The 26,665-nt window shown below is 37.9% G+C and overlaps 1 protein-coding gene across 2 annotated transcripts in view; it reads left to right on the forward strand.

The window, feature by feature from the left end:
- Positions 1-26,665, forward strand: part of KCNQ1 (potassium voltage-gated channel subfamily Q member 1) — a 342,106-nt gene that overhangs the window by 69,993 nt on the left and 245,448 nt on the right. The window contains exons 1-5 of one of the 2 annotated variants that reach the window (XM_017813959.1): positions 11,475-11,538; positions 16,300-16,426; positions 18,137-18,215; positions 19,153-19,249; positions 19,877-20,017. In XM_017813959.1, coding sequence (XP_017669448.1) covers positions 11,482-11,538; positions 16,300-16,426; positions 18,137-18,215; positions 19,153-19,249; positions 19,877-20,017 — 501 coding nt within the window. In that variant the 5' untranslated portion in view covers positions 11,475-11,481. Of the gene's footprint in view, positions 1-11,474; positions 11,539-16,299; positions 16,427-18,136; positions 18,216-19,152; positions 19,250-19,876; positions 20,018-26,665 lie in introns of those variants that run through there. The other variant, XM_017813948.1, reaches the window with a different exon arrangement.

Below are 26,665 nucleotides of genomic sequence, written 5' to 3' on the forward strand. Positions count from 1 at the left end.
TGAATATGTGTCAAAGTCTTGAGCTATTTAGCATCAATGAAAAATTACAGATCATAATTTTGCATACAATACAGGAAAATTCCCAGTTGATTTTTGCAGAACAAATTCTGCTTCCAATACGCAGGCACTATACTGAGGATATGGTGGTTGTGCATGCTGTCGTTTTTTTCCCATATACTATAAAATTTATCAGCTCATACTATCTGTGTAATATTCAGAAATTTGGAGGAAATTGAAGAATGGAATTTTTTTTTTCCATTTACACGTTAGGATATCATTGTGTATTTTTTATATGCCAATAAATGAATGTAGTGGATGATAGCTTTTCTGGGAGAATAACGCACGCAGAAAAGTGTCTTTGAAGAGGCCCAGGAGCAATATCCTAAATGTGTGAGGCACAAATAAATGCTTGATCTTCCATCACCCGCCACCCACTACTGACACTTACTCCTGGTTACCAATATGTGAACTCAGTGGGTTGTTGTGACTGTCATGAACTAGAAAATGAAAATGTGTAGACATGTCTGAATTGTATGTCTCCCTTCATGGAAGACCATCAGAACTGTCAGTCTCTGAGGAGCCCTAGCCTTGATTTCTGTTTGACCATGTGGGGTTGAACGTGAGAAGTGTGTTCAGCTCTACTGGACAACAGGAATAAATGATTATATGGAGAATAAGAGTTGCTAGCTGCCATAGTTCTTAAGAAAGGGCAGGGAGATCTAAAGGTCTTAGCAGAAATCTGAGAAATGTTTATAATAAACAAGGGGGCCTGAGCTCCCTAAACCAAGTCAGACAAGTGCAGCAGATGTTCGAGGACCCCAGGTGGGTTATATGGAGGTTAATAAACCAGATGAGCTGCAATCAGTTAATGAAAGAAGTTTAATCAATCTGAGTTGATTGAAAAAGTGACTACCTGATGAATGCGTGTACCTTATTGAATGGGGATTCATTGTTTTGCTTTCTCTGCTGAGCTCAGGCTCTAATGAACCAAGAGTTATGTCTCTCTGTGGAGTTATACCATAGAAACTAGGTGTCAGAGTTTCCACACCCCCAAGCTTTTCTTTCCTACAAAGAAACAGTCACTTAATATGAAGTAGCATGTGGGTGGGTGGTGGTAAAGAGGGCATGGAGGAAGTCTTTCCTGTTTCACTCTTGACTTCATATTGAGTTTCATGGCAAATGAACTGTCCTTGAAACTGAAAAATAAACCTCTTGGCTTCATAGTTTAAAATGTCTTTCTGAAAGTGATTTGCATTTAGTAATTTGTTTTTTGGTAAACATAGGCTACAGGAATCAATAAGAAAGATTCTACTTAGAGAAAAATGATATTATTATAGAAAGACTTAGGGTGCTAGGGTGCCTTGGGGGTCTTAAGGTAAGTGGTTGTTTGCCTTTCTATGTTTTGTTTGCTTGTTTGTTTTTATGAAGCTGAGTGGCTTTGATTGAAACTTGCAATAGTCTTCCTGCAGCTGGATGTTGATAAACATTAGAGAATTCCACCGAGTGTGATTGTTAACATGAAATCTCAGGGTATAAAGAGGGTACTTCTTTTCTGCTGGGCTCCTTACTTTCACAACACTTCCAGGAAGTTTAAATCTCCTCTGATATGCCTGGCCTTCTGATCTGTCCAGATCAATTAGTGGATTTGGGAGTTTTGAGAGGGAAACTGGAGGTAGACAAGGTAATCACATGGACCTCTCTAGGGATATCAGCCCCAAAATAGAAACTCCCCACAAACATCTCTGTCAGGTGAGAACTGATAGTAAATTTCCTCTGCTCTTTATACCATTGCTCCAAGCTGAGCTCAAAGCAGTTCTTCCAGGCTGACTATGGTTACTTTTTTTTGGAACTTTTAGCTGTCTGCTAGTTAAGTTAGGTAGTATAAGCCAGTCATATAGGCTTTCCCTTCATGGAAAAGGATAGGTACTGCTGAAAGCATAGCTGCTTACATCTTAAGGTGCCTAGGACACTTGATATGGATTTCCCCTTGTATGTTCCTATTTCTCTCCATTAACTATAGAAAAAGGCATGCATTTTTACCCCATTCAAGTACTTGGAGTTTTTACTCTCTATAAAATCAGTTTCTAGCCAAGTAGTTAATACTAATTTAGTTAATTATCAGTATTAGGATTAATGTTGTTTGTATAATTGTTTGGTAGTTATGGACATGCTCGGCTATACATCACCTGTGGTCACAGAGGTTTGTAACAGTTTATCTGGTGTTTGGAATAGGTACAATTGAATTTTTGATGCCTTGTTGCATGCTGGCTTTTGTTTGTGTTTTCCTTTCATGAAGCATAGCTTGCTGATCAGGTGGCTAGGAACTTAGATATGTAGTGTGAGAGTGTAATCTTCCCTTTTCAACAGATAGGTTCAGCTGTGCTTGTTTGTTATGGATAGCAGCTCCCATTGGCTTGGATGGGGATATTCAAGAATAAAGTGTTGTAGAGTGAAGAGGTGTCAGAAGTCAGGTCTGTCTGATGTAGCATGGGCATCTTAGTGTTAAAGTCTCAGGCTGAAGTCTAATCCAAATGAAACAAAATGTCAGAAGTATTCTTCCTGCCAAAACTCTGAATAGCTTCTTTTATCATTGAGTCCTATGATTGTGTTGGCTCACAGGCAGAATTGCACAATGTACTGAGCAGCAGTAAGAGGTACAACCTGAGCAAAAGAAGAGCTTCTCTGCTCTCAAAGAGGAATAAGTACTTCAGTGGGGTCCCCTTGAGCCTGAGTTCTGACTGAATTATCTTTGTATTTATTTTAACAGTAGAACAAGTTGAAGGTTGAAAAAAACCACCTTGCTTTCCCTGCTTTAAAGAGTAAAAAGAACTACACAACATGAAGTTAAAAGGAACTCCTCAAATGTTGTTAAGGATTCCAAAAATAGTCTTTAATTGCTGCCAAAGCTAATGCGGCTGAAATTTCTGTGTAAAACATCAGTGCAGTAGCTATTTTATGTACAAATAACTCCAGTCTGCAATAGATTCCCCCTACCCAAGCTTGTTCACTCTGTTCTCCATGTTAAAAAAAAATGAATCCATGTTTAACACTATGCTTAATATTGAAACAGTCAAAGATGACTTCTCATAGCAATGCTGGAAGTCACACAGTGATAATTACTTGGCATTGTGCTGAGAACTGATTGCTTATTCTACAGCCACCAGTTTGCTACCTTTATAAAGCTAAAAAGTAATTGAATTCAATGAAGAGAGAATCTCACAGCCTGCAAATAGTTCAAAAAATGTTTAAAAAGAGTGCATTATAGTGTTGTTCAGAGTAATTTAGCACCTGAGATAAGCAGATTTCATTTCTTTCTAGCATGAAATATTCATTAATATTACTCAAATTTGTGAAACCACAGATAGTATTATGAGTTTCTATCACTTTTTGAGCACCCTAAAGCATGCTGTTTAAATAGACACAATGTTTCTGGCTTTGACAGTGTGACATTTGGGACAAATAATATGGTTCATGATAAGAGAATTGTCTGATGTAACATGATAGGGGCAGATTTCTAATTAGGAAAGCTTTATTGATGGACTTATTAAAAATGTGCATTCATGTCATCAGCTTTGGTATCCCAAGTGCAATAGCTTATAAATATTCAAATACCTAGTTATAGAGCACAGCTTTACCATACTTTCATGTCTAATGGGTTTTCTTTGGCCATCCAGCTGATGAGGAAATTGTACACAAAGCAGTCCCTTATGTGCTTTTCTAGTGTAATGTAATTGTTATTAATTACACCCTGAACAAGTACTAGTGATTGACACTTCCGTACAAAGTTAAATATACAATGTGTTGTGTGTTGGGGAAAGGGGAAACACAAGGTTGTCATTAAAGCCATTTTTGGCAGAGCTGGAAATAGGACACGGAACCAAACATGGCAGGCCCACTTGTTTTATCCACTGAGAGGGAACTCAGCAAAAGGGTGAGTTTGGTTTTGCTGCCTTGCTCTCTTCAGCAGAGCAGGACAGGCATTTGACCTTGATTTCCATGTTTTAGCCACTTTTACTGATGCTTTAAGAAAACTGAAAAACTACCCAAACTGAACTGCAGTTTAAGTAACCTCTTCCTCCTGTAAGATCTGTAAGGTTGGCTAAAACCTTTGACATTCGATCATTTCTAGAGGTCTTGGCCACTTGAGATACTGTTTTGTAACTTAAATTCTTTACGTGCACTATTCATGTGTCCGTATTTGGTGGCTGTGCATCAGGACTCCCTTTTTTCCCCCTCCTGTTTAATCGTAGACACGCTGAGAAAACATTGCTTTGAAAGAACACTGTATAGTGGAAAAAAACCTTATCACCTCTCAGTAATGGCGTGATGCAAAGAATGTCACATGTTTCGGTTATTTGTCACATAGAGTAGTGGTTTACATGGTGGGTTAGTAAATACTAAGGCTGAGTATCTTTAAAGCGAGGAGTCACCCTTCTTTAATGTACCCTTTTGTTTCACTTCTGTTAAGACAACTGGTACAAGTGTCAGTTCTTACTAGTTCCCCTGTTGTTGAACAAATCTTTTTGTGTGGGATGAGCGTTGTTGGTTCCAGTGGGTAATCTTGGCTCTCTGATTTGGCAGTGAGACCTTTTGATGTCCAGACTAGGTTTTTTGTGAATATCACATCTAAAAGAACGGGATCTTGAGAGGCTTAAGCAAAACATACTAGAACCAACTTTTTAAAACAGTGAGTATTGAAAACTGCAGAGAAGGTATAAAGAGAAGGCTAAAACATTGGATGGTCTTTTGACGTTAAAAAGAAAACCCTCAAAACTAAGAAGTTTTTATAATTATTGACAGAATTCATCTAACTGTGGAATAAGACTGACATTTGCTTTATTACATAAGGTATTGGGAAAAAATTCTTTGGAACTTGTGTTTTCACAAAGATGTGAAATTGCTAGTTTAAGCAACAGTAAATCTCAGATCAAAGAGAAGGGCCTAGGAAATTCAACTATTCCTAGAAAAAATCCTTCCATGAATCACCTGGAAGTATAGCTCACGTAAAGAACAAATATGCCTCAAGCTTTTGAAAAATGAGCGCAATAAGTAATGCAATAATACGAAGTTCTGCTCTACTGCTACCAGTTGGATGACATCCGTTGTCCAATGTTTCAGCACAGAAAAGGCTCATCTGTGTCTAAACCATGCTCCTTGTGCCCATCCCTTTAAGTTGCAATTGTTTTTTCCTCTTCAAGTACTGCTCTAAAGAGGGATTCTTCTGGTCAGGTGACTTGCTACATCAGCTGCATGCTAGACTGTGCATTGTCGCAGTGTCTTTAGTTTATTCTTGACATGTCCTAGGCATTTCTTTTACAAGGTTACTCCTTTTCCAAAGTGTTTTGCAACACAGTGTTACTGAATTCTGCCAAATATCATTTTTTTTTTTTTTTTAATTCATTCCATATAATGCCCATTAGTTTCCTAAGGTATTTGATGTCTTGAAGCTCAGACCAGCTGCCACTGAGAAGGGTATGGCTTTTTAAAGTATTTTTTTCTTCCAGCAATGAATAGTGCACTTGTCCTTTATTTGTAAAGGGAGCAGAGGAAAGGTGATAGTGAGGGAAGGGAGTTTCACAGAGCTGGAGTTCTCCTTTCGTAACTTTGAATCCTGCAAAGAGCTGCCTCTGCACCATTTATTTATGTTGGACCCAAAACTGATAGAAACATGAATTCAAGTAAAAATATAAGTCTTTGCACATAACGGTAGCTTGGTTAATGGGGTATGTGACTTCAGAGAGATCTGGCTTATATCTTAATTTTGCAAATGTAAGTTTAGTTTGGTCCATTTGGAACATTATCAAAGCTCTAGGGAGAGTTTGCACTGAGTTAATCATGTGCTTTGGTTGTATAAATTAGGTTCCCATTTTGGTATGCTGTAATCCTGATGTGCTGAATGATAGCCACAACTGTTTAATGCTCAATGATTGGAGCGGGTGCAGGAAATTGGCACCAGCAGGAAGCTACTTGATTTCAGTATGTGAAATGTATTTGCCACTTAGCTGAAAATGCTGACTTTGTTGCCTTCAGTTACGTTTATTTTGCATGTCAAATAATTCTTCTATCCTCCTTCACAAATTTTAGAGGCAACTGTAAAATGCTGACTGACTGGGCTGTGTACATATGGCATCTGAGAGGTTTTTTATTAGCTTAAACTAGCACATGTGTTTTCCTGTGAGGAGTATTAAGTGCCTGGACTACAGGTTTAGTGTGTGACTGTTTTTGCAGCTGTGTGGAAGAGCGTGATGCGTATTCCCTGGAGCAGGCCTGGGAGGGAGCTCAAGTATGTTGAGGCAAAAGCAGGTTGTGTTTATGGGAGCATCAAACAGAAATATGGCACTTGAACCCTTATCGACACTGAGCCTGATAGTGGCATCTGAGCGGCTGTCACCCAGGTGTGTGAAAGGAATGCCCTGCCTCTAACAGCACAGGATTTTGTTTCAGAACTTGATGGCTTTATACTGGAACTCTGTCCTGGCAGTCTGGAAAGAAAAGAAAGTTTTCTCCTTTAGTTATCTAGAGGGGGGTGAAACCAGTCCACTTGAAATTTAGTTCTTGTTAAAACTGTTATTGTAGAGCGTGTTTGTTGCTCAGGCCAGAAGTCTTACTTTTAGAGGATCAATTTTAAAAAGGTGCTGCTTCTAGAAAAAGAGGATATCATGATTATATGTAGAATTACTAATATCTTGCTTTTGGTGACCTCTCACTCTTCTGGAAATATCTTACTTCTGGGGCACGTATCGCCTCCCAGAGAGTCCCATGCAACTGAAAACCACATAGAGGAGCAGGAAGACTAGAGCTGAGAAGCCTGAAGCAAGGCTGTCTAGCACACAGTACCATTCTGTAACTCACTTCTTGGAGGGAGGACTGGGGCCTGGGGAAGGTATTTTGCCTGCACAAGAGAGGTAAGAAGTTAGAATTTCATCAGACAGAGCTTCTCTTCTGTATTGGCTTTTGCAGGAACGAGTTGTTGAAAATAGCCCATAATAGCTCATGGAATTTAGATGTGGGGGCCTCATGATGTCACTGTACATATCCAGCTGTACTTCCTTTCTCAGTGCTACTACCTTGTTGTCTTGGAGCATTCATGTGGGAGAAGATGGCGAGTAGTGGGTTTCTCTGACTTGGAATGGAGCTCAAGACTGCATATGGTTTTCTCAAAGCTTTGTGAGAAACCTGTAGCTGAATAAGCAAGCTCTGATCTCCCCTGTCTTTTCAGTCTTCTTGATTCCTGCCTACCAAGTGAATGAAGAGGAACATTGCTACAGCTCACGGGCATGTTTGCTCTTTGTTTGGACTCTGGATAGTGCCCTTAAGTTGAGAAATCTTTGGAAGGTTGGAGTGTCTGTGGGTAAGGTTGAGATGACGTATGATGACGATCTGCAGTGCTGTCAGATTTGAAGGAGTGAGATGCTCAAAGAACTAGAAGAGCTGTGGTTTACTGCAGAGTGGAAATGTAGGTATCTTTGGTCAATTGGTGACTGTAGAGGGGGAGAAAAAACAGCAAAAACTGGAAGATTAATTTCGTTAAAACCTATTTTCTTACAGTCTTTGTTTTGCAAGTTTCTGGAGAGAAAAATGTGGATCCTGTATTTCCTAGTTGATAATAAAAAAGTTTTTCCTTTCATGTCTTAAATCTACAGATTGTTCTGAAGACATACATCTTGTGTTTAAAAACTCTATACATTAAAAAGAAAAAAAAAGCCACTAAAATTTAAACACGAGATGAAACCTGGCTGCAGTTAGTGTAAAATATGACTGTTGAAAAAGACCATTTTTCTAATAAAATAAAAAGAGATGAGTGGGGAGGAAAAATGAATATTATATTTTCCACTTTTCAAAACCACTGGAACAAAAAACATTTTTTCATCAGTGCTCTTTCTTTTTAAATGTTTTAAAATGTGTTGTTACTTCCTGACTGGTATCACAATGTGTCCTCAAACAAAAAAAAAAAAAGTACATTAATAGGTCTGAAACCACTAGATTTCAAGTGTTACTGTTGTCAAGTTGTATAGTAGGTGACCAGAACTTACCATTACATCTTAAAAATGCCATCCACCCTTACATTCCCATTTAAATATACTGCAGGTTAAGCTGGGGAGATCACGGCCAGATTATTCCTTTTGTGTGACTCTGCTTACAGATAAGAGATATTGTGCAATCTTTATTTTCTCTCAGAAAGAAGTAGTGTTGTAAAGCAACAGTCTAAGGGTATAGAAGATACAGTTTGCTGGATGACACAATAGCTTTTATTGCGCTTCATTTGTAGCTGGAAAACAACAGGCATACAGTCTCTTTCTGAGGTCCCTCAATAAATTCCATGTTAGCTGTGGAGCAAAGGGAAGGCTTATAAAATGCTTGGTGTAGGACATGGTGGATATGAAGTGGCTTTTTAAAAAAGGAGCAAGGAAGCTTATTTAATAAAAAGCATGCAACAGATACTTGGCAAGATAAAAATACTCAGATCAAGGAAAGTAGCCACTGTGTAAATAGTGTTACTATGAGAAGTTCTCTATAACATAAAAATACAGACTGCTTGGCTTACACTGATTTTTTTTTTTAATAGTCTGTGGCAGTTCCTTTCTTCTCATATTAGCATACTGTATGTACTAATGAATGAGTTTGCATCTTTGTGAGCAGTGTGTATGTGTGACTCATCTTAAGTGTAGGTGAATATTTTCCTTGAATTCAGTGAGATATAAAATTAAGCATATGCAGCACTGGGTAGAAGCCAGAGGATTTTTACTTTGAAGGAGAGGGTCGTGAATGAATTCCTTCTAGAGAGTTTTATGAAGCCCTGAATAAGAGGTTCATTAAATAAACAGAAAGGAGTAGGGATTTTTAATCATTTTTGCATCAGTGTTAGCATGTTGACACTTCCTTTCTCTTGCCAAATACTTTGAGTTTGAAGCCTAGTTCTTGAGCATACTTTGTGATGGGGGAGAACTCCACACTAAAAGCAGTGCCATAAACTAAATGTGCAAACCCAGCTTAATTCACGTCTGTAAATTCCTGGTGGATATCATCAGCACCTAAGTTCAAAAGCTAAAGACAACTGCATTATGAAGAGACTTGTGCAGGGGTGATGGTGTGGAAACTTGTTCTAGTGCAGCCATGCTCGATGACTGTGCCTTCACGTGCAAAGTTACACCACTGACATCTGAGGCCTTTTGAGGCTGGTGGAAAAATTTCAACTGCCAGCATTTGGATTTGGCTGAAACCTCTAGTGAGAAGAGAGCTAAGGAAATCAATGAAAGGCTTTTTAAATGCACCTAAGGGAGTTAGGTGCCTGGCTCCTATTGAGATTCAATCAGATTTACTTGCTTGGAGCCTTTGGAAAAATCTCGACCTAAAATTGCAGGTCTGCAATATTCTTTAACGGTTCCACTGCAATTGTTCTGTGCTCTCACGCTGATTAAGGGAAAATAGAAATGCTTCAGTACAAATAACTGTTCTAACTGTCTCCTAGTAAGAATCCCTTTTTTTCAGAGCATGAACACTTATGGAAACATTATTTTGTCTTAATTGAAAACATTATTAAGGGAACTTTAATGATGTCCAGTAACTTCTTGGGATTAATTAGGGGCCTCTGAAGATAGAAATGTAATATAGATACCATGTTTTTTGTTTTCTGTTACCTGTTTAATCATTTGGTGCCATATATGCCAGATAAAGAATTTTAGCAAATGATACTAAGCTTTTTGAAAGGAACACGAAGTGTTCTGACTTTAACATTTTTTAGGAACTTACCATGATTTGTCTTCCTTTGAAAAGATGTAATTTACAAGATCTTTGGAAGTAAGGAGATTAAGTAGGGGGAGAAAAATCCCCAGTCCTTAATAGCGCTTCTGGGACTTGCTGTTGCTCAGGAGGTGTTTATATATATGTGAGAAACCATTTGTCTTTTTATTTTTGATCTGTACTTCATCCAGTTGGGATTTTTACTTTATTGAGCTGGTGCCTGTTTCTATCTGTTTTCCTAGGCCATCTGATTTTGCTGTTCTGTGTATCTTAGAAAGCACAGTACAGCTTTCAGGAAAAAAATCCTTCCTTTCTCAACAGGACAAAGAGGGGCCTCTCTATACAAAGTAGGTGAGATTAGAAGAAACAGTTGCCTTTACTGCTGTTAATTTGCATATCCTGCTTGAGCTATACAGAAGTGCTGTCTGAAGCATTTTGCAAGCCCTGATTTGTCAGGTGAACAGTGTGCTGAGAAGTGGGCTCCACCTCTCTGTTAACTACTGTGTAGCCTGTAGTGGTTCAGTTTTTGCATGCTGCCCTTTCAGTGTAAATGCAACCTATTACCACAAAGATGATTGGAGGGCTGGAGCACCTCTCCTATGAAGACAGACTGAGAGAGCTGGGATTGTTCAGCCTGGAGAAGAGAGGGCTCAAGAGACGCCTTATAGCACATTCCAGTACCTGAAGAGGGGCTACAGGAAAACTGGAGAGGGACCTTTTACAAGGACATGTAGTGACAGGGCAAGGGGGAATGGCTTAAACTTAAAGAGGGCGGGTTTAGATTAGAGGGAGGAATTGTTTACTGCAAGGGTGGTGAGACACTGGCACAGGTTGCTCAGAGCAGTTGTGGATTCCTCATCTATAGAAGTGTTCAAGGCTAGGTTGGATGGGGCTTTGAGCAACCTGGTCTAGTGGAAGGTTCCCTGCTCATGGCAGGGGGTTTGGAGCTAGATGATCTTTAAGGTTGCTTCCAACCCAAACTGTTCTATGAGTCTGAAATTGTTTTACATGAAAGATATCTTCCTGCTTTTTTTGACCTTTGAGAAGTAGAGATATGCTTCATCCCTGCTTGTGAAGATGCTTAGCCTGTTTATTGCCCAGTCCAGCTACACAGCCCTTGACTGATGGCAGGTGTCCCATCTGTCACTTTACCATCAGCAGATCTATTGTCCCCTCTCTTGGCTCATTCAGAGACCTCCTTTTCATGACTTGTGAAAAAAACTTGGGTGCAGTGTGCTCATTCTACTACTGCTGCCTGAGACTGTGAGGAGGTTACCGTTCCACTTTATTGATGGTCCATATTTCACTAGCTCTGTAGCAGTGATCTTCCACTGCCTTGCCTAAAAAAATAGGTTCAGTGCAAACAGTGCCATGGGAATCTTTTAGCCGAGGTAATGCTGGTTGGCATGAAATCCCTATATAAGATACATGAGAGATTATTTTATTGTTTAAAGGAATTAATGGGAATTTCATAATCTTTGAAGCTGCAATCTTAAAAAAGCCAGATTTGACAGAATCATGGGAATAATGTTATTTATCTTTCCAGTGAGAATAATGTAATAGACCTTCTGATTTGGCAGAGATGGGTAGGAGTTGTACTTCTAATAAAATATTGGGGTGGGAGGAAATTATTACAGTACAAGAAGCATGTGTTTATGTGTCTTAAAAGTGTCCCCCTCACCAATGCCTCTTGTTTTCCTGTGCTTGTCGTTTCTCTTTCCTCTTAGGACAGACACCTCTATGGCAAATGCAATAAGCTGTATGTCGTCTTCAACAGCCAATCAGAACAACATAGTGGTATGCTTTGCCTCCTTGCTGCTAAAATATGTATTTTACTCGCTTACTTTTATGGAGTTCATTCAAAAAAGTCTAGACTTGGAGTAAAGGCATTCCTGTTCATAACAGATTTCAGATGACCTCATCTAGTCCTCCCACATCAAACAGTTGCATGAACGTCTGTGATGCTCCGTGACCAGTTACAGCTTTGGGGTCTACAGGCAGAGCCTTAGGCAATATATTCTCTATGCAGATGCTTTCTCAGCCTCCAGAGACAATTAATTTATCTGTAAATAGCTGTTGTTATGGTATCATGATCCATTTAATGTCAGTTTTGTTGTGTTTTTTTTCTTCCCTCAAGCTATTAATCTGTCTAATTGCTTAAAAACATCTCTTCAGCTAAGTTTCAGGACTCTGTCCTTCCTTTTGGAGTTGCTACTGTACTTTATTTCACAGTGCAGATGTTGGATGCCTCCCAACATTGTAGCTCTTCCAATCCAGTAGGGGTTGAGTAGTATAGGAAGGGCTTTTTATGATGCATTTATTAGCAAAATACTCTCAGATTATGAGAGCTGTACTGTAGCCAGGTGATTAAGTTATGCCATATCTTTCTTGGGCTAAGGGTTCTGCTGGTTCTTTTATTATACTTGAAGCAATTCTCAGGGCTGTTCACGTAGTACCTGATCAGCTCAAAGGAACTTCTGTTTCCATGTTAGAACTGTGAAGTTAGTAGTGAGATGCACTGAAAAAAATCTGTCATGAGACTTCTGAAGTGTATCCCACATGCTGACCCCACTCCTGCACCAATGCATAAGTGAGGACTCTAGCTCCTTTACTGGTCTTTGTGAGAAATAGTTCATTCCCCGGCATCTGCTAAATGGCTACCTGGAGATCTACTGTAGTTTCACCAAGCACTGTACCTCAGTAGAACTGCCCAAGGCTTTTATACTCGTCTTGTCTACCTGTTCCTTTTCATTGAAATGGTTGAGTTTACATGCAAGAAGTTGTTGGTGGCTGGAGACACACTGACACTGATAGAGTTCTTCAAGAAAGTGATCTACATGTGTATTTCGTGTTCATCCTCTCTATCTTTTCATTCAGGGTTAATCTGGTACTTGGCTGTGTGGGGATTATGTGCTGAGGAGGCCTGAAAATGGCACTAAGCATGTGCCTTGGCTGAGCAGGAAGGATGGCAGAAGTGAGGGTACCATGTACAAATCAATAATTAAAAGGAAAAAAAGTATCTTCTATTAAGTAAGATGGACCCTGTATGCCCATCTATGTACATGACTGTCATATCTTAGGGGGCTCTTTTTACCATATAAGTTTTTAACCTCGGTGTTGTGTTTTTGGTTTCAACTTTTAAAAAGGAGATCATAATTAAGTTACATAGGGTTGAATGGGTCCTTGGACAGTATAGTTCCTGTGTGTATATAATTTTAACCAAGAAAACCCCTTCACTGAGCTTTGATTACCATGCTCACTAGTGTTTTGCAAGCAGTTATTTTCCTCTGTATTTTAATTTTCCCGTGTCCTAAATGTTGCTTTGTTTTTTATTTCACTCATTCTCTACATCCGCTGTGTCCTCTCAACACTTCATCTTTCTGTTTTCATATATCAGCTTTTTGAAGCCTCATTTCATTCTAGCTGACTCATTGCAAGAAATACAAGGGTTTATACAGTGCACTTGGTAGGTAGGTGTTCGGCAGGCAAATGGAGAAAATATTGAAGAAACAGTGGACCAAATTAATCTGTAGTACAGCTCAGATTCACTGAAATTCTCAGTTTTGAGGTATTGCTGCTCAATTAGCACTGATTGCCACCAGCATAAGTGAAGTAAGGATCAGGTTGGCATCCTTCTGGTGTATGTAGGGTTCATGTTAAGCTGTTAATTAGGAAAATACAGGCAATATTTTATTAGCTCAGGAAGGCATAATTTTCTAATATACTTTTTTCTTGTTATCTGCAAGTTTCTGGCCACTAATGTAAGCGTGTGCAGACTGAAATTCATCAGCCTGCCCCATCCCCAGGAGACTACTTATTAGCTTTATGCAACACAAGATATTAAAAACACTTTTGTCTGTCACACAGCCACGGGCAGGGGAGGGGGAATTTGCCAGTTGCTAATGGATACCTGGAGTTTTTGTGTATGACCATGAAGAACAGCTTGTGCACTTTCACCCCCGATGTTCCCTGAATAACTTGGGTCTCATTTAGGTCAATAAGCCTTTATCAAAACGTCAGGAGTGAAAAATGTGTCTTGGTGTAAGCCGACTGGTCGTTCCCTCCAGTCACCGGAGTCTATAGGACAATCAATGTTCTCTAAGCTTGTCTGCGTGTCACGCAAAGAGCTGGATGACAGTAACCATTGACTGCGTGTCTGTCGCATTGTCTTTGGGACAGCCCCCATTTGCATACTTGCCGGTGTGCCTGTCATCCAATGAACCATGGAGGGCCTTTAAAAAACATACGCGCACAACTCCGATGCAAATTTCCTACGCAGAGAATACGTGCTCCTTTAAAGCACAATCCAGGCTTTCACTTTCCACCTTCGTGCTATAAAACTGAAACTGTGATCCTGACAAGGCCGTGGTGCCTGGTCAGAGTGCTGTTTGTGGTTCCATTGTGCTAAAACATTTAACTTTTCTCTGGGTTTTGCTTTGCCTACCAAGATAATTTTTTCTTGTTATTTTGCTTTTGGGGATATCTGAACAGTATCTGTGCTATCACATATGTGATGTGAAGCCATACATCCCTTCCTCAGATGAGTTATTTTGAATGAAGGACAGTTTTTGCTCCATATATGGTTGGTATTGTCTTTTGTTAACAGCGTTTCCTCCATAGTGGTGGTGAAAGGAGACATACTAGCTGTCTGCATACAGAAGAGCACTTGGATATTCGGGTTTATTGACCGGGTCTGTGAAAGGAATACAATCACTTGATCGGAAGAGGTTGCCTCTGGTGCTTATTTTCTGTGACAATTCAACAGCACCTCATATCAAGCAGAGCTCATAATTTTGCCATTCACTGGTGGTTCATAAATGACATTAGCCTGGACAAAGGAAGAGTTTCATTGCATTTGAAGCTTCTGTCGTAAGACACAGGCTTTCCTTAAAAGATCTGCTCCAGATGCTATTTCTTAAGATTTATGTTGTTCATTATGTTTTTATTTTATTGAAAAAATTAATGATAATCCAATTGAAAAAAAAAAAAGGTGAAAGGTTCTGGTGGATTCTTTCCGAAGAAAGTTATAGAAGAGATTCTTGGCTGGGTCAAAGGATCTGAATTTCATGTTTATTACAACCAGTGATCTGGATAGTTTCATTATATCTTAAAAATCTAACTTGAATACAAGTGACTGTAAACAATTATGGTAGCTGTTCTACTGCATCTGACAGCTTGCATAGATTATGAGATTGTCAAAACCAAGGGAAAGAGTCCTGGCTCATGTTCTGCTAGCTTTTCTGAAAGTGTCACAGAGTTGAACTTCAACAAGTTAGGGCTCAATATTCAGGGCAATGTCCCCTGCATTTTTGAAGCTGATCATATGATTCCCATTCATCTTGACTGGACTAAGGTTGTGTTCTGGTTATTTCAGTTAGTTTAGAAAATAATTCTGGGTACCATCTTGAGTCTCGTTTGAAAATCTGTTACACCAGCAGTGTAACCTGCAGAAATGTGAGGGGGCTGGACAAGATGTTTAGCAGCACATTGTCTTCTCTGCAGTTGCTCCTTATATGAAATCACACTTTGAAATAAGCAGTTCATTCTCTTAATCTGCATTAACATATGTAACTGTGATATTTTGAGATTGGTTTCTCAGCTGTAGTCTTTCTTTATGCCATGTGTTTTGTGTTTTTAATTACAAACCATTCTTACCATTCTAATAAATAGATTTTGTTGCTGGCTCTGGTAGAGAATGTGACTAGTTATTAATGGAGTTAGCCAATAAGGAAGTATTGCAGCTCCCTGATACTCAGGGAAACTATGCTGAGTATGCCATGCTCATTTGGTCTGTAGAAAATCAAGGTTTATCGGCACATTGACCATGTTCCAAATAGGACATAACCTATTTGGTGATTTGTCTAATCACCAAGAATATCAGATGTCTTTGACATCTATCACTTTGCAGGCATTTCCAAAGTCATACCTTAGCTTGTGGTTTACAAGTAGCTTGATACCAGCCATGCTTCAGGACTAAGATCTCTGTTTCTGATAAAGTCCCTAAACATTGGCAAGAGGATGGGAAAGGTGTTCTAGAAATCTCACTATATTTTCAGTGCACCCGGAGACTGACATATTGGTGCTGGGTACTAGAAATCTTTTTTCAATCCATGCGAGATTAAAGGAAGACTGAAAAAGTATAAATAAGGTGGTTAAACTGATCTGGTAAATGGAATGTGAAGCACAGCTCTTCCCAAAATGAAATAAGCTAGCAAAAAAAAATCTTCTAAATACAGACTGTGCTTGTTTTTTTTGGCTCAGTCAGGAAACCTTTTGTTTGAATTAGACCAAGTGAATTGCACAGAATAGTTTTCAGTTTTAGTACGTGTAGACAAGCCAAACTGCATGTGATCAAAGTATTTAAATTTGCTCTTAATATTTTCTTTCTTTACTCTTACAGGTTTTTCTGTATTACTTTAGATCACTTTGGTATGGTTGACATATTTGTCACCTTCCTAATTTTACATTTTATTTAGCATGTCCTAATACATTCTGAAAAGAGATGAAAGACATAAGTACAGTAGAGAATTAACCTAGTTCCCTGTCTGTTTCTTTTAGGAAATTGTATTAGTGGTATTCTTTGGAACAGAGTATGTGGTTCGGCTATGGTCAGCAGGATGCCGCAGTAAATATGTTGGAATATGGGGAAGGCTTCGTTTTGCTAGGAAACCTATTTCAATTATTGGTGAGTATGCACAGCATGCAAAGTTGATGTAAACAATGAGTAAAACTTGCCCTGAAAGGTTTTAAAAGTTGGATTTCTGCAGTAGTCGAAGCCAAGTTAGAGCGAGAACTCTTGTCATTAGCATGAATGTAGATCTGAATTTCCCTTCAGGAATTCATGGCACTGTCGAGAACAAACGTAACTTGGTTTGTTTTCCCAGAAGAGCAGAGTGTTTTCTTTTCACAAGTGATCTGAAGCTTTGCCAGGAATAAGTCTTGGCCATGGTCCTGTCTCCTGTGACCTCAGGATCCCAGACACTGCACAAGAGCTACAATTGTATTTTTTAAAGATACTGAACAGCCTTTCCTCCCTCTTGCCCCTGCAGCCGTTTGAGTAACTTATTATGAGTTTATTTTGCACTCTAATTGAGCTGTTTACTGCATGGTAGAGCACAATAGATGCACTGTAGTTACTCTGTGTATCAGTTGAATTAAAATATGGTTTTCAGGGATGCATTTGGAGCTGGACACCTGACTTTTCTTGGTATTCACCTCAGTTGGCTTCCCAAAATTATTTCAGTGTTCTTGGAAATTACATCCCTATATTCCATATATGCAACGAATGATTATTTTTTTTTAGAATGTTTGCCATTCACTTAAAAATTTCCCTGAAATAAACACAATAATTCAAAATCAATCTATATTTGGTTAGCCAGTATTGAGAGAAGTATGTAAAGACCCTTGCCCTAAAGTACTTAAAATATAAATGGACTAAATAAACCAGATTTTGGAAGAGGAGTATTGTTATAGAAGAATAGTAATTCTTGATCGGTGACATAGTTATTTCAACTACTTGGAAACATTATTTGTTGTTTAGTACAGGATATAGGTTTTCATAAACTATCTACAATTTTGCTGAATATAAATTACAAAATTTTGTACCTGAGTATTTTTAAAATCATAAAATAATTCAGTTTAGCTTCTCTGTGTATCCATCCATACATATATAAAAATAACAACTGCATCTCAGGTGTGACTGCAACTCTAAAAAGCTTTTGACTGTATCTTTGCACTCTGAACACAGTCCATTTCTCCTTAGACCTAGAACACCATGAGTTCTGAAACATTATCCAATTTAATTCAGTCTGGAAAGCAAAATATAGTTCCACTTTCCCAGCTATAGATCAAGAGCTATTTAATTCTCCAAAATACAAAGTTCCTTTCCAAAATTAACTAGGCCTGAAGCATGGAGATTTACAGTACAGTTCTGACTGACTTAAACTAAATTAGACTTATGCACTAATTCCGATTTTTCTCTCCCTTTTAGACCTGGAGAGATGAAATGGTAGTAAGGCAGTTTTCTTATATACAAAAACCCCAAGTCTCTGTCAGTGAAAATACTGTCTAACACAGAAAAGAAAATAAAACACACAGAAGAGAGAATAGGTAGAAACTGCTGAAATTCCTCCTGCTAATAGGGATTGCAGACTGCATTAGAGTAACTCTTAATTCATCTAGACTGTGGCCACCTTAGACCCGTCCCAGCAAAATTTTTCTGTCATATCTCAAAATTATATTTTCTTTACATGGTACAATAGAGATCTCTTGGTATATAATTAGGAGTGATTGTTCAATTTGTTAAAGTAATATTGGAATTGGTTCTAGTAACATCCTTGCAGAAATATTGCAAGATGCTACTAACTAATTTTTTCAATTGACTTTTATTTTCCAGATTTAATTGTTGTTGTTGCTTCCATGATAGTTCTTTGTGTGGGCTCTAAAGGTCAAGTCTTTGCAACCTCAGCTATCAGGTAATTATAAGCAATAAAAGAAATTAGTGCTATCTGAGTAAGGTGGGGTTCTTTTTTTTACCTCCTGCTTCAATTCTTGCAGGAGAAAACAAATCTCTGGTCAGTGTCCTGTAACAAAGCAGATCACCAGTCATGTACAGGTGTGAAACAATGATCCCACTAAGTGCAGAGAAAATAAAATCTTGTTGTAATGCATTTATGACTGGGGGGGCAGAGATGCACATATCCCTGCCCCCTTTCCCTGCCAAGTTGGGTTCTTCCCAAATCCTGGTTTAGTTTTGTGGCTCAGTTTTGTAGCAACCCTTTCGTGCTTCATATCTCTTGATGTCTTCAAGCTACCTCTTCATAAAATGCCTGGGATTAGTGGTTGTGAATTCCTGAATCCACCTTGTGCTCAGGAAGGTCACATCACTTGGTTTTCTTGAACAAGAAAGTACATGGCACTGTACTGTGCTCTGCACATTAGCTGCAGGAACACCCAAGGATTGCAGTGACTCCCATAAAGGGTATTTTAAAATATTATTGGACTCTCTGGTTCAAATTGCCTATGAAATTCCTCAAAGGTAAGGAAATCAGCTCTTTAATTAGCTGATTCTGCATGTTGTTTCCCATCCTGGTAAGCAGGTCAAATATGCATTGATGAATGATTTCTAGAGCATTCTCTGTTTGTGTCCAAAATCCTGAATCCTTGAGTTATCCTTACTAGCCTTATGTAAAAAGGTCAGTCCTTCCCTTGCACAGTCTTTCCAGGCTGTCTTCGTAACAAACAAGATGAAAGATCAGTGAATGGAGTGAAAAGAGACAGGCTGCCAAGTCTAACATAAAATACTATATGTCTCTTAAAATGGTCCTTTGGAAGACACAGACTTCCCCTCTCTAACTCTGTTTCTTCTCTAGCATCTTTAGTGTCTTCATTAATTCGAAAATTTTGTTCCAGGGGCATCCGTTTTCTGCAGATTTTACGAATGCTGCATGTTGATCGTCAGGGGGGCACGTGGAGGCTGCTGGGATCAGTGGTGTTCATACACAGACAGGTATGAACAGGTATTGAGCAGGCTGAGGAATGGCACAGTTGATGCAAATGTCCTTAGATTCAGAATGACATATATGCAGATACGCTGATGATGTCAGTTATACTTAATATAGTTGGTTATACTTTATTTTAACCAAGTATGGTTGTTCTGCCTTGTTCAAAGGGAAAAAAATTCCTAAAAGATTAAAAATATTCACTGACTTGGGCAGATTTTGACTTGTAGTTGGCTATAACAACAGAAAATGACACTTGTGAAAACTAGTCTGAATATTTCTTAAAATATATATCTAAATTCCGAAGTTCTTTGAATCTGGCACTGTTTGAAAAAGTTATCCAAGTACTTTTTGGGGACCAGAAGTGGTTTGGTGCTTGTGAAGTTAAGAGGTTGTTTTGACTGCCTGTTGGCAATGCATATGCTGGGCCAAGTCATCAGCTGTGCTGTAAATACTTTCAGTGTTGAGCTCAGTGGATTTTTGTTAAAAATTGCCCAGCCAACAGTCACTGTCAATGTTTATCGATTACTGAAATTGCATTCTTCTCTTCCAATTATCGTTTATAACCCATCAGTGTTAGGTAATTTAAGCATCTCAATGATGTCATAATGCCGTTATTTTTATTCTCTTTGCAGGAACTGATAACTACTCTCTACATTGGATTTCTGGGCCTGATTTTTTCCTCTTATTTTGTATACCTGGCCGAGAAAGATGCTGTAAATGATTCTGGAGAAACAGAGTTTGGCAGCTATGCAGATGCCCTGTGGTGGGGAGTAGTAAGTATAGCAATTTCACGTGTGCTGAAAGTGGTTAACATTGTCCAGTGTGGAGTAAAATTCAAGCAAGTGTGGAGTAAGAACATCACTTTGAAATGGCTTCTTACTGCTTCAATACACTTTCTGGTTTTGTAATTCTGTGAAACTATGAAAATACTGTAGATGATCAGGAGTTTCATTTGGTGTTTGTAGTCTTATGAGATCCAAAATGATCAGATTATGTATCAAAAATTTAGAAACATGCGTTCTATTTTTTATCCTCTCTTCCCTACTGTTACAGTGATTACTTCTTGCTACCTTTCTCATGGTAGTGTTCAACTGTCTAAGACGGTAAGAGTCTTCCTAAATCACAGTTGGGGTTTTTCTGGGGGGTAGTGTTTAGGCTTTCTTTTTCCCGTCTTTGTTGTTGTTTGGTTTTTTTTCCCCCTAAAGCAGATATCTATGTTTTGCAATTTGATCTGTGACGGTAATTCCCAGTTCATTAAGGGACTAATTCCAGAGCAAGAAGCATCTAAGATACTTGGGAAATCCAGTCACAGGACTCTTCTGAAGTGTTTATATTGCTTTGGAAACCACATAGTATCCTTATTTGGCATTTGCCTGTGCTGTATCCACACACCATCTTGTTTAGAGATTTCTTTGGTTTCTCTGAGGTGCTGCCACACTTTGGTGTAGATGTATTTTTAGCTCTGCTAATAAAGTTCTGCTTTCTTGATGTTGCTAGTGACAGTTGTCTCTCTGTTTTCATTTATTATGTGTACTCTCTATAGTGAGGCAGCTCTATTCTGGGATTATATTTTTTTCAACATTTTAATTTTGTTTCTTCTGCAATAGTAACAATTCCCTCTTTTTATTTTCTCACATGATACACACATACTGGGTTGGCTGTTTTATTCTGGGATTTCCTGTCTGTAATTGTTTCCCTTTCCTTTTCATAGTACAGTTCAAAGAAAGGTACTTTCTGGAAGCTGTTTTTCCTTATCATTAGCATTCAAGCAATGACTTGTTTTTATCTTCTTTAATTCTATTACCTTAATAAAACAAACCATCATCATTTTAAGTGCTACAGATCTTTAAAATGCATAGGCATCACTAATGATACCATGCTTGCATTTTCAAAATGTGCTGTTCTTCTAGAGCTTTTTCTGTGTTGCTTTAAATCAAAAGGCATTGTTTTTCTTTATTTTTTTTTGTTAAAAATAAGACTATAATAAGTCATATGTACAAGAATGATAGGGCTAACACCTCTGTTTCACTAATAAAAAAAATATATATATAAGAATATATATTAAGAAATATTTTTAATAAAGTTCTGTGTGTCTGTGCTAATATAGTCTTCTCTCTACAAACAGTACCACTTACTGTTTCAGGATCTATTGATGAGCAAGTCCTGGTGCTGAAATGCATGTGTAGCCCTTTTTGAATACAACAGATTTTGTTGTATTGTTTTGCTACTGTGATCTGCTGCAGGATTCTTTCTTCTTGCTGTCTGCCATGGTTAAATACAGGCTTTCTTAGGATCAGAGGACTTAATGTGTAGCACAGGGAAGTGGCTTTCTCTCAAGTAGCTTTTTCAATGCTTTCATGTCATTATGGCATTTTTATTTTCCACTACAGCGGTCAGATGACTCAGTAATTAACAGTGGCAGATGTAGCTGCATTTAAAAACACATGCTGTCATTGGCGTAGCCATTAAAAATTGAGTATGTGACAGACCAGATTGGCTGACTAAAAATACAGTAAAACCTTCCACAGAAGCAACACGATCTGTCAGGATATTGAAATATTCTCCTTTCAGGGAATTATTGCTCAGTTAGGCATGCCAGTTATTTTTTCTTACTAATTGCAGTAAACTTCTTTAATCAATAAATTTAATTACCATAATATTCTTTCTCTCTTATAGCTTCTACTGTGTTGCAGCATTCCACTTCAAGTGTGAGACTGCATTCAGAACACATAGTGTAATTTCTTTAATATTAAAAGTAGAATTTAGTGTTCTTTTCCTGCTCTGATATGTCTCTACTAACTGCTAAAAAAGCTTTAGCAGAACAAAACCGAAATGGATTCGATTCCATCCATATCTGGTGTTTTGATACTGTAATACTCTTCATGCTTTCTGCTAGGAAAGAGCCCTATAAGGTTAGGATAGTGAAGAAGTTAGCCCAGAGAAGTTGTGGATGCCCCATCCCTGGAAGTGCTCAGGTCCAGGTTGGATGGAGCTCTGAACAACCTGGTCTAGTGGAAGGTTGGAATTAAGTAGTGTTTAAGGTTCCTTCCAACCCAAACCATTCTAGGATTCTATGCATAACTGGGAGGTCACAAGAAGTTTTCCTAATGAGGGTCTAAACTCATACAAAAGCCTTCTCAAAGTGTTAAATCACAAAAGCTTTGGTTATGTTTTAGCCAGAATTTTCTGAATCGCTCAAACACCAGAAATTCCGGTCACTGAAAACCTGTCTCAGTCTGTTTTGAGCTGAACATGTGGAAGAGGACAATTCACAGCTCCTGTCTCATACACTGTCATAGATGGGTGATCCATCTGGCAACGCAGCTGATCTCACTTCTCTGAAAGTGCACTTGCCTTACCTAGTAGATAATGCTTCAAAAAGTCCTTGTTAGTGTTTTCACAGCCCTTTTCTCACTCTACAGTGTTGCCCTTTGTTGTTATCTCAGTGTATGTGTACACGGCTAAACAAGTTCTTTGGGCAGCAGTAATAGAACTCGTAATATAGCTGAAATAAACCATATAAAAGGTCTGTGTTACCACAGCTAAACTGCATCTGGAATTGTGCATTTTTATATTACTGTGCTTTGCTGACTATAGGCATACCCATAGGGTTCATAACTTCTAATTAAATGTTCTTCATTGTCGTTATTTATAAATCTGTATTGCTTTTCCATTTTCATATGTAAATTGGCCTCCTGGACTTCATTTGAATTTCCTTGAGAACTCTGGGCTGTAGCTATTCACCAAGTCAGTTATGGACTTCTTGAAGAAACCTAAGGTTATCTTATGGCATAAAGATTTGTCTATATTATTGCTGGTTTTGAATGCAGTGCAAGTTGTATAAATAATTCTGCCAGTGGCTACATATCTGCATGTCTTTCAAAAGACAAATGTAGTGTTAGCAAGTAAAATACAAGTAACGTGATGCATCTTTCAGCTCCCCAGTGCCAGTATTCAAAATTAGTCTGCTTATGTCATCCTTCATGTCCGGACTGACAGTCTTAAAGACCTAATATAGAGGGACAATAAAACCATGAATTAATTAAAAACAAAATTAAAAAAGATGCTTTAAAAAAATATTATAATTGCTCTCATTGAATCTGTCAGAGACAACTATCTTCAGAGAATGTTACCTGCTCACTGCCTCTGGGGGCTTTGTGGATTTCAGTGTTTTGTTTATGGGTTTTTGTTTTGTTGTTGTTGGGTTTTTCTCACCCCTTCCTGAAGCTTCCCCCCTCCTTTAGCATTCATTTCAATCATGCCCAAGACCAAGTGAGAATAGTTCTTCTTTTGATATCCACTGAACGAGTGCACAATTTCCAACCTTCACACTGGAACAAACATCCTTCAGGAAAACCATTATGTGGACCGTGCTAACAGTCTCTTTGATCATGAGCACTATTTGCCACAAGCAATTATTGAATATAGCCATGCATGGATATTACACTGTGCCAGTTGCTTTCAATTGAATCAAGCAGTTTTCTGCAAGTAACAGCTTTGGTTAAGAATTTCTTGTGCCTTTAATTTTTATAGATTAGAAGATATACTTTCTCACTAAGGACCAAATTCAACAAAAAATTTACAAGTTTGCTTACTTCTAAACGTGCATAAAACCATGTCTTATTTAGCAAAGCCTATCATTATGTACTTATTGTAAATTCAAAATCAAAACTGGGGGACAACTTTGCTGAAAAATTGCAGGAAATACCACTTGAAACTCCATAAAACTCCATAAAACTCCATAAAACTTTTGCTAAATTAGAAGAAATCTAGTTTTATTTATAAAATAGTTGCACATAAGTTTTAAAAATAGCTTCATAAAAGAGATCTTGTGTTATTCAGAACCCTTTTTCCCCCTCGTCTTAATTAAAAAAGCCATTGAGGACTGTATGATGACTTCAGTGTTTGACAGAAGTTTTTAATCTCTACATGGTTTACAAGTCAAGAATACCAACTATAGACCTATTATATCCTTTTATTTTTTTTAATTATAATTTTTGGAATTACGGGTTTGAGTTTTTATGAGGGAGCTGATTATTTTAGGAATTGTTGGAGCAGCGATTGAAAGATGAAGATATTTTAAAATGCTTTTTGCATGCCATCTCTTCATTTTGCAGCTGCCTTCTCATCTCTGAGCTTTAACTCCATGAGCAGCTCCAACTACATTTTGTTCTTATTCAATGAAGATCTTTGGGGTAGATGTGGAGAAACCTTTTAAAATTGTTACTTACAAAGTACAGATGTAGATTTTCTTACATCTAGGGAACACTCTTGGGGTTTCTTTTCCTAATTCTCAAATCTTTAAACCTCTATCAAAAGATAACAAGGAGGTAGGAACAAAAATTTTATCTAGAAGAATACAGAATTAACAGTTGTTTTTCATTTGATGAAACAAAGTATTTCAAAAGAGAGATAATTTTCCATGTTGGAATCTAGAAAAAATAATGATAATAAAAGAATTTAGCTTTCATTTAAATTTCAGTAATTAGCACAAGTTGTGCTCCTGTTGAAATGGGTTTTTTAAAAGACTCTTCTTGTTTATCTCTGTGATCTCACAAGTATAGATGTTTAGTTTGGACCACCTTTTGATTAGGAGATTTAGAGTGAGCAATAATTTGTTTGGAACTGGCAATGACTGAAAAATGACACCTTGAGGAGGTATTAAACTAAGATCCAAAAGCAATGTTTAGGCAACACTGAGGATATATTATTAGAGAGACATGACACTGAAGTTAATGTATTCTATTTGCTGTGTTTGCAACTGGATGTGCAGTTCCATTTCATTCCATATCCTAAGTTATTAGAAGTGTTTCAGTGTCCTTCAGATGTGGTTATGTCTCATTCATGTACTTCAGTTGCATCGAGAATGATGGTGTGAGCCTGCAATGATAACTGCATGAAAATGACTTTGAAATTTTAAGGAGAAGAAGAATCCAAACATTTCCTTCACATGTTTGTAATTGTAGTGACAAGGAAGTCCTTTTTTCAGCTTTGCATTGCAATTTTAATTCCAGTGTTTCAAAATATTTGTGACCTGTAGAACAGTCTCTTAGCTTGTTCATTTGAAGGATGTAGCTTGTATTTTCGCAGAGTGCTGCAATGCACATAGAGGTGACTAGGATCGGAAAGAAGAATTTCAGTTGTGTGAATCTGTTCTTATCATGAACATCTTTACGTGTACAAGGAAGAAGAATATTGCCATTTGGAAAAGAATTCAAAATCCAGAAAGATCAGCAGGATTTTTTTTAGCTTTATATAGCATACTTCACAGTAAAATAAATGCAGGACATCAATCTGTTTGCACTTGTGCTGCCGGGGTTTCAGCAGCTTGGAAAGTTTGTACGTTATATTCAACCTGCATGAACGCAGTTGACTGAATAAGATGTCAAGAAATGGGCTTCTAATGTGTTTGTAACACCTAGGTGTAGAGAAGAGCATTTGGACTGTTCTGAAATTTACTGTAGTTCAGTTGAAATGGAGTCAGGGAGCTGGTCAATGTTTCTGGTATATGGCTGAATGTTGCTCTTGTATTATTTGCTTTAGTCAAGATGGGTTTTGTAAGTGGATCAGAAAATTCTGAGTCGTGTCTGGTATGCAGAGCAATACCTAGTGCAATTGATTTTGAAGTTGCAGTACTGTAAATTTAGAAATGAAGTAGATAAGGTGTTTTCTATTAGGTGACTTTCCCTCATTTGCTTTAATGCTTGGCTTTTTTAATCCTTAACCTTGTGTTTGCTTCCTCAGTGCTGTGTTGTCTGCCTTTTTAATATCTCAGAATCATGCATTCTTCTATTTTATAGCTATGTAACTATCCAAAATTTTGCAAGGCACACAGTAAGAATTTCATCAACAGAATATCCTTACTTACCTGATTAATTTCCTGTACTCACTTTAGGCTGATATAAGCTAGATTAAAATCCCTTTCCTATTCAGTGCAGATGAACATTACTATTTCTTCTTCCTGTGTGGGTTTTTGCTTCATATTCTCTCCTTCAGACTATTGATGCATATTTAATAGGAACAACATTAGTCTTAATACCAAAGTCTGTGATGATGTTCATCCGATCAAAGTTCTAAAATAGTCAGTGGATGAAAATGATTTTGTTCCTAATTAAAACAATTGTTTTACATGTTACTTTTCAATGAAATTTAATGTGTGAGCTCTTGTATCAATTTAATTTCATCATACCAACATGTTTACTATGCTAGAGTGGAATTTGAGTCAGTATTTCCATTATAATATCTTATTTTATAAATGTAAAATTAGTATTGTACTCTTTAGGGGGTTATAATCTGGCTGTAAAAAATCATTTAGGGCAGAAACTCGGCATGCAAGGTTTCAGCAGCATGTATTTTGGGGAAAAAGAAAAGGATCTACAATGAATTTGTAGATGGTTTAGAGTTAAGAGGGCAGAGGAAAA

The sequence above is a fragment of the Lepidothrix coronata genome, unplaced genomic scaffold (genome assembly GCF_001604755.1).
Source record: "Lepidothrix coronata isolate B3197 unplaced genomic scaffold, Lepidothrix_coronata-1.0 Scaffold1, whole genome shotgun sequence".
Classification (NCBI taxonomy): Eukaryota; Metazoa; Chordata; class Aves; order Passeriformes; family Pipridae; genus Lepidothrix; species Lepidothrix coronata.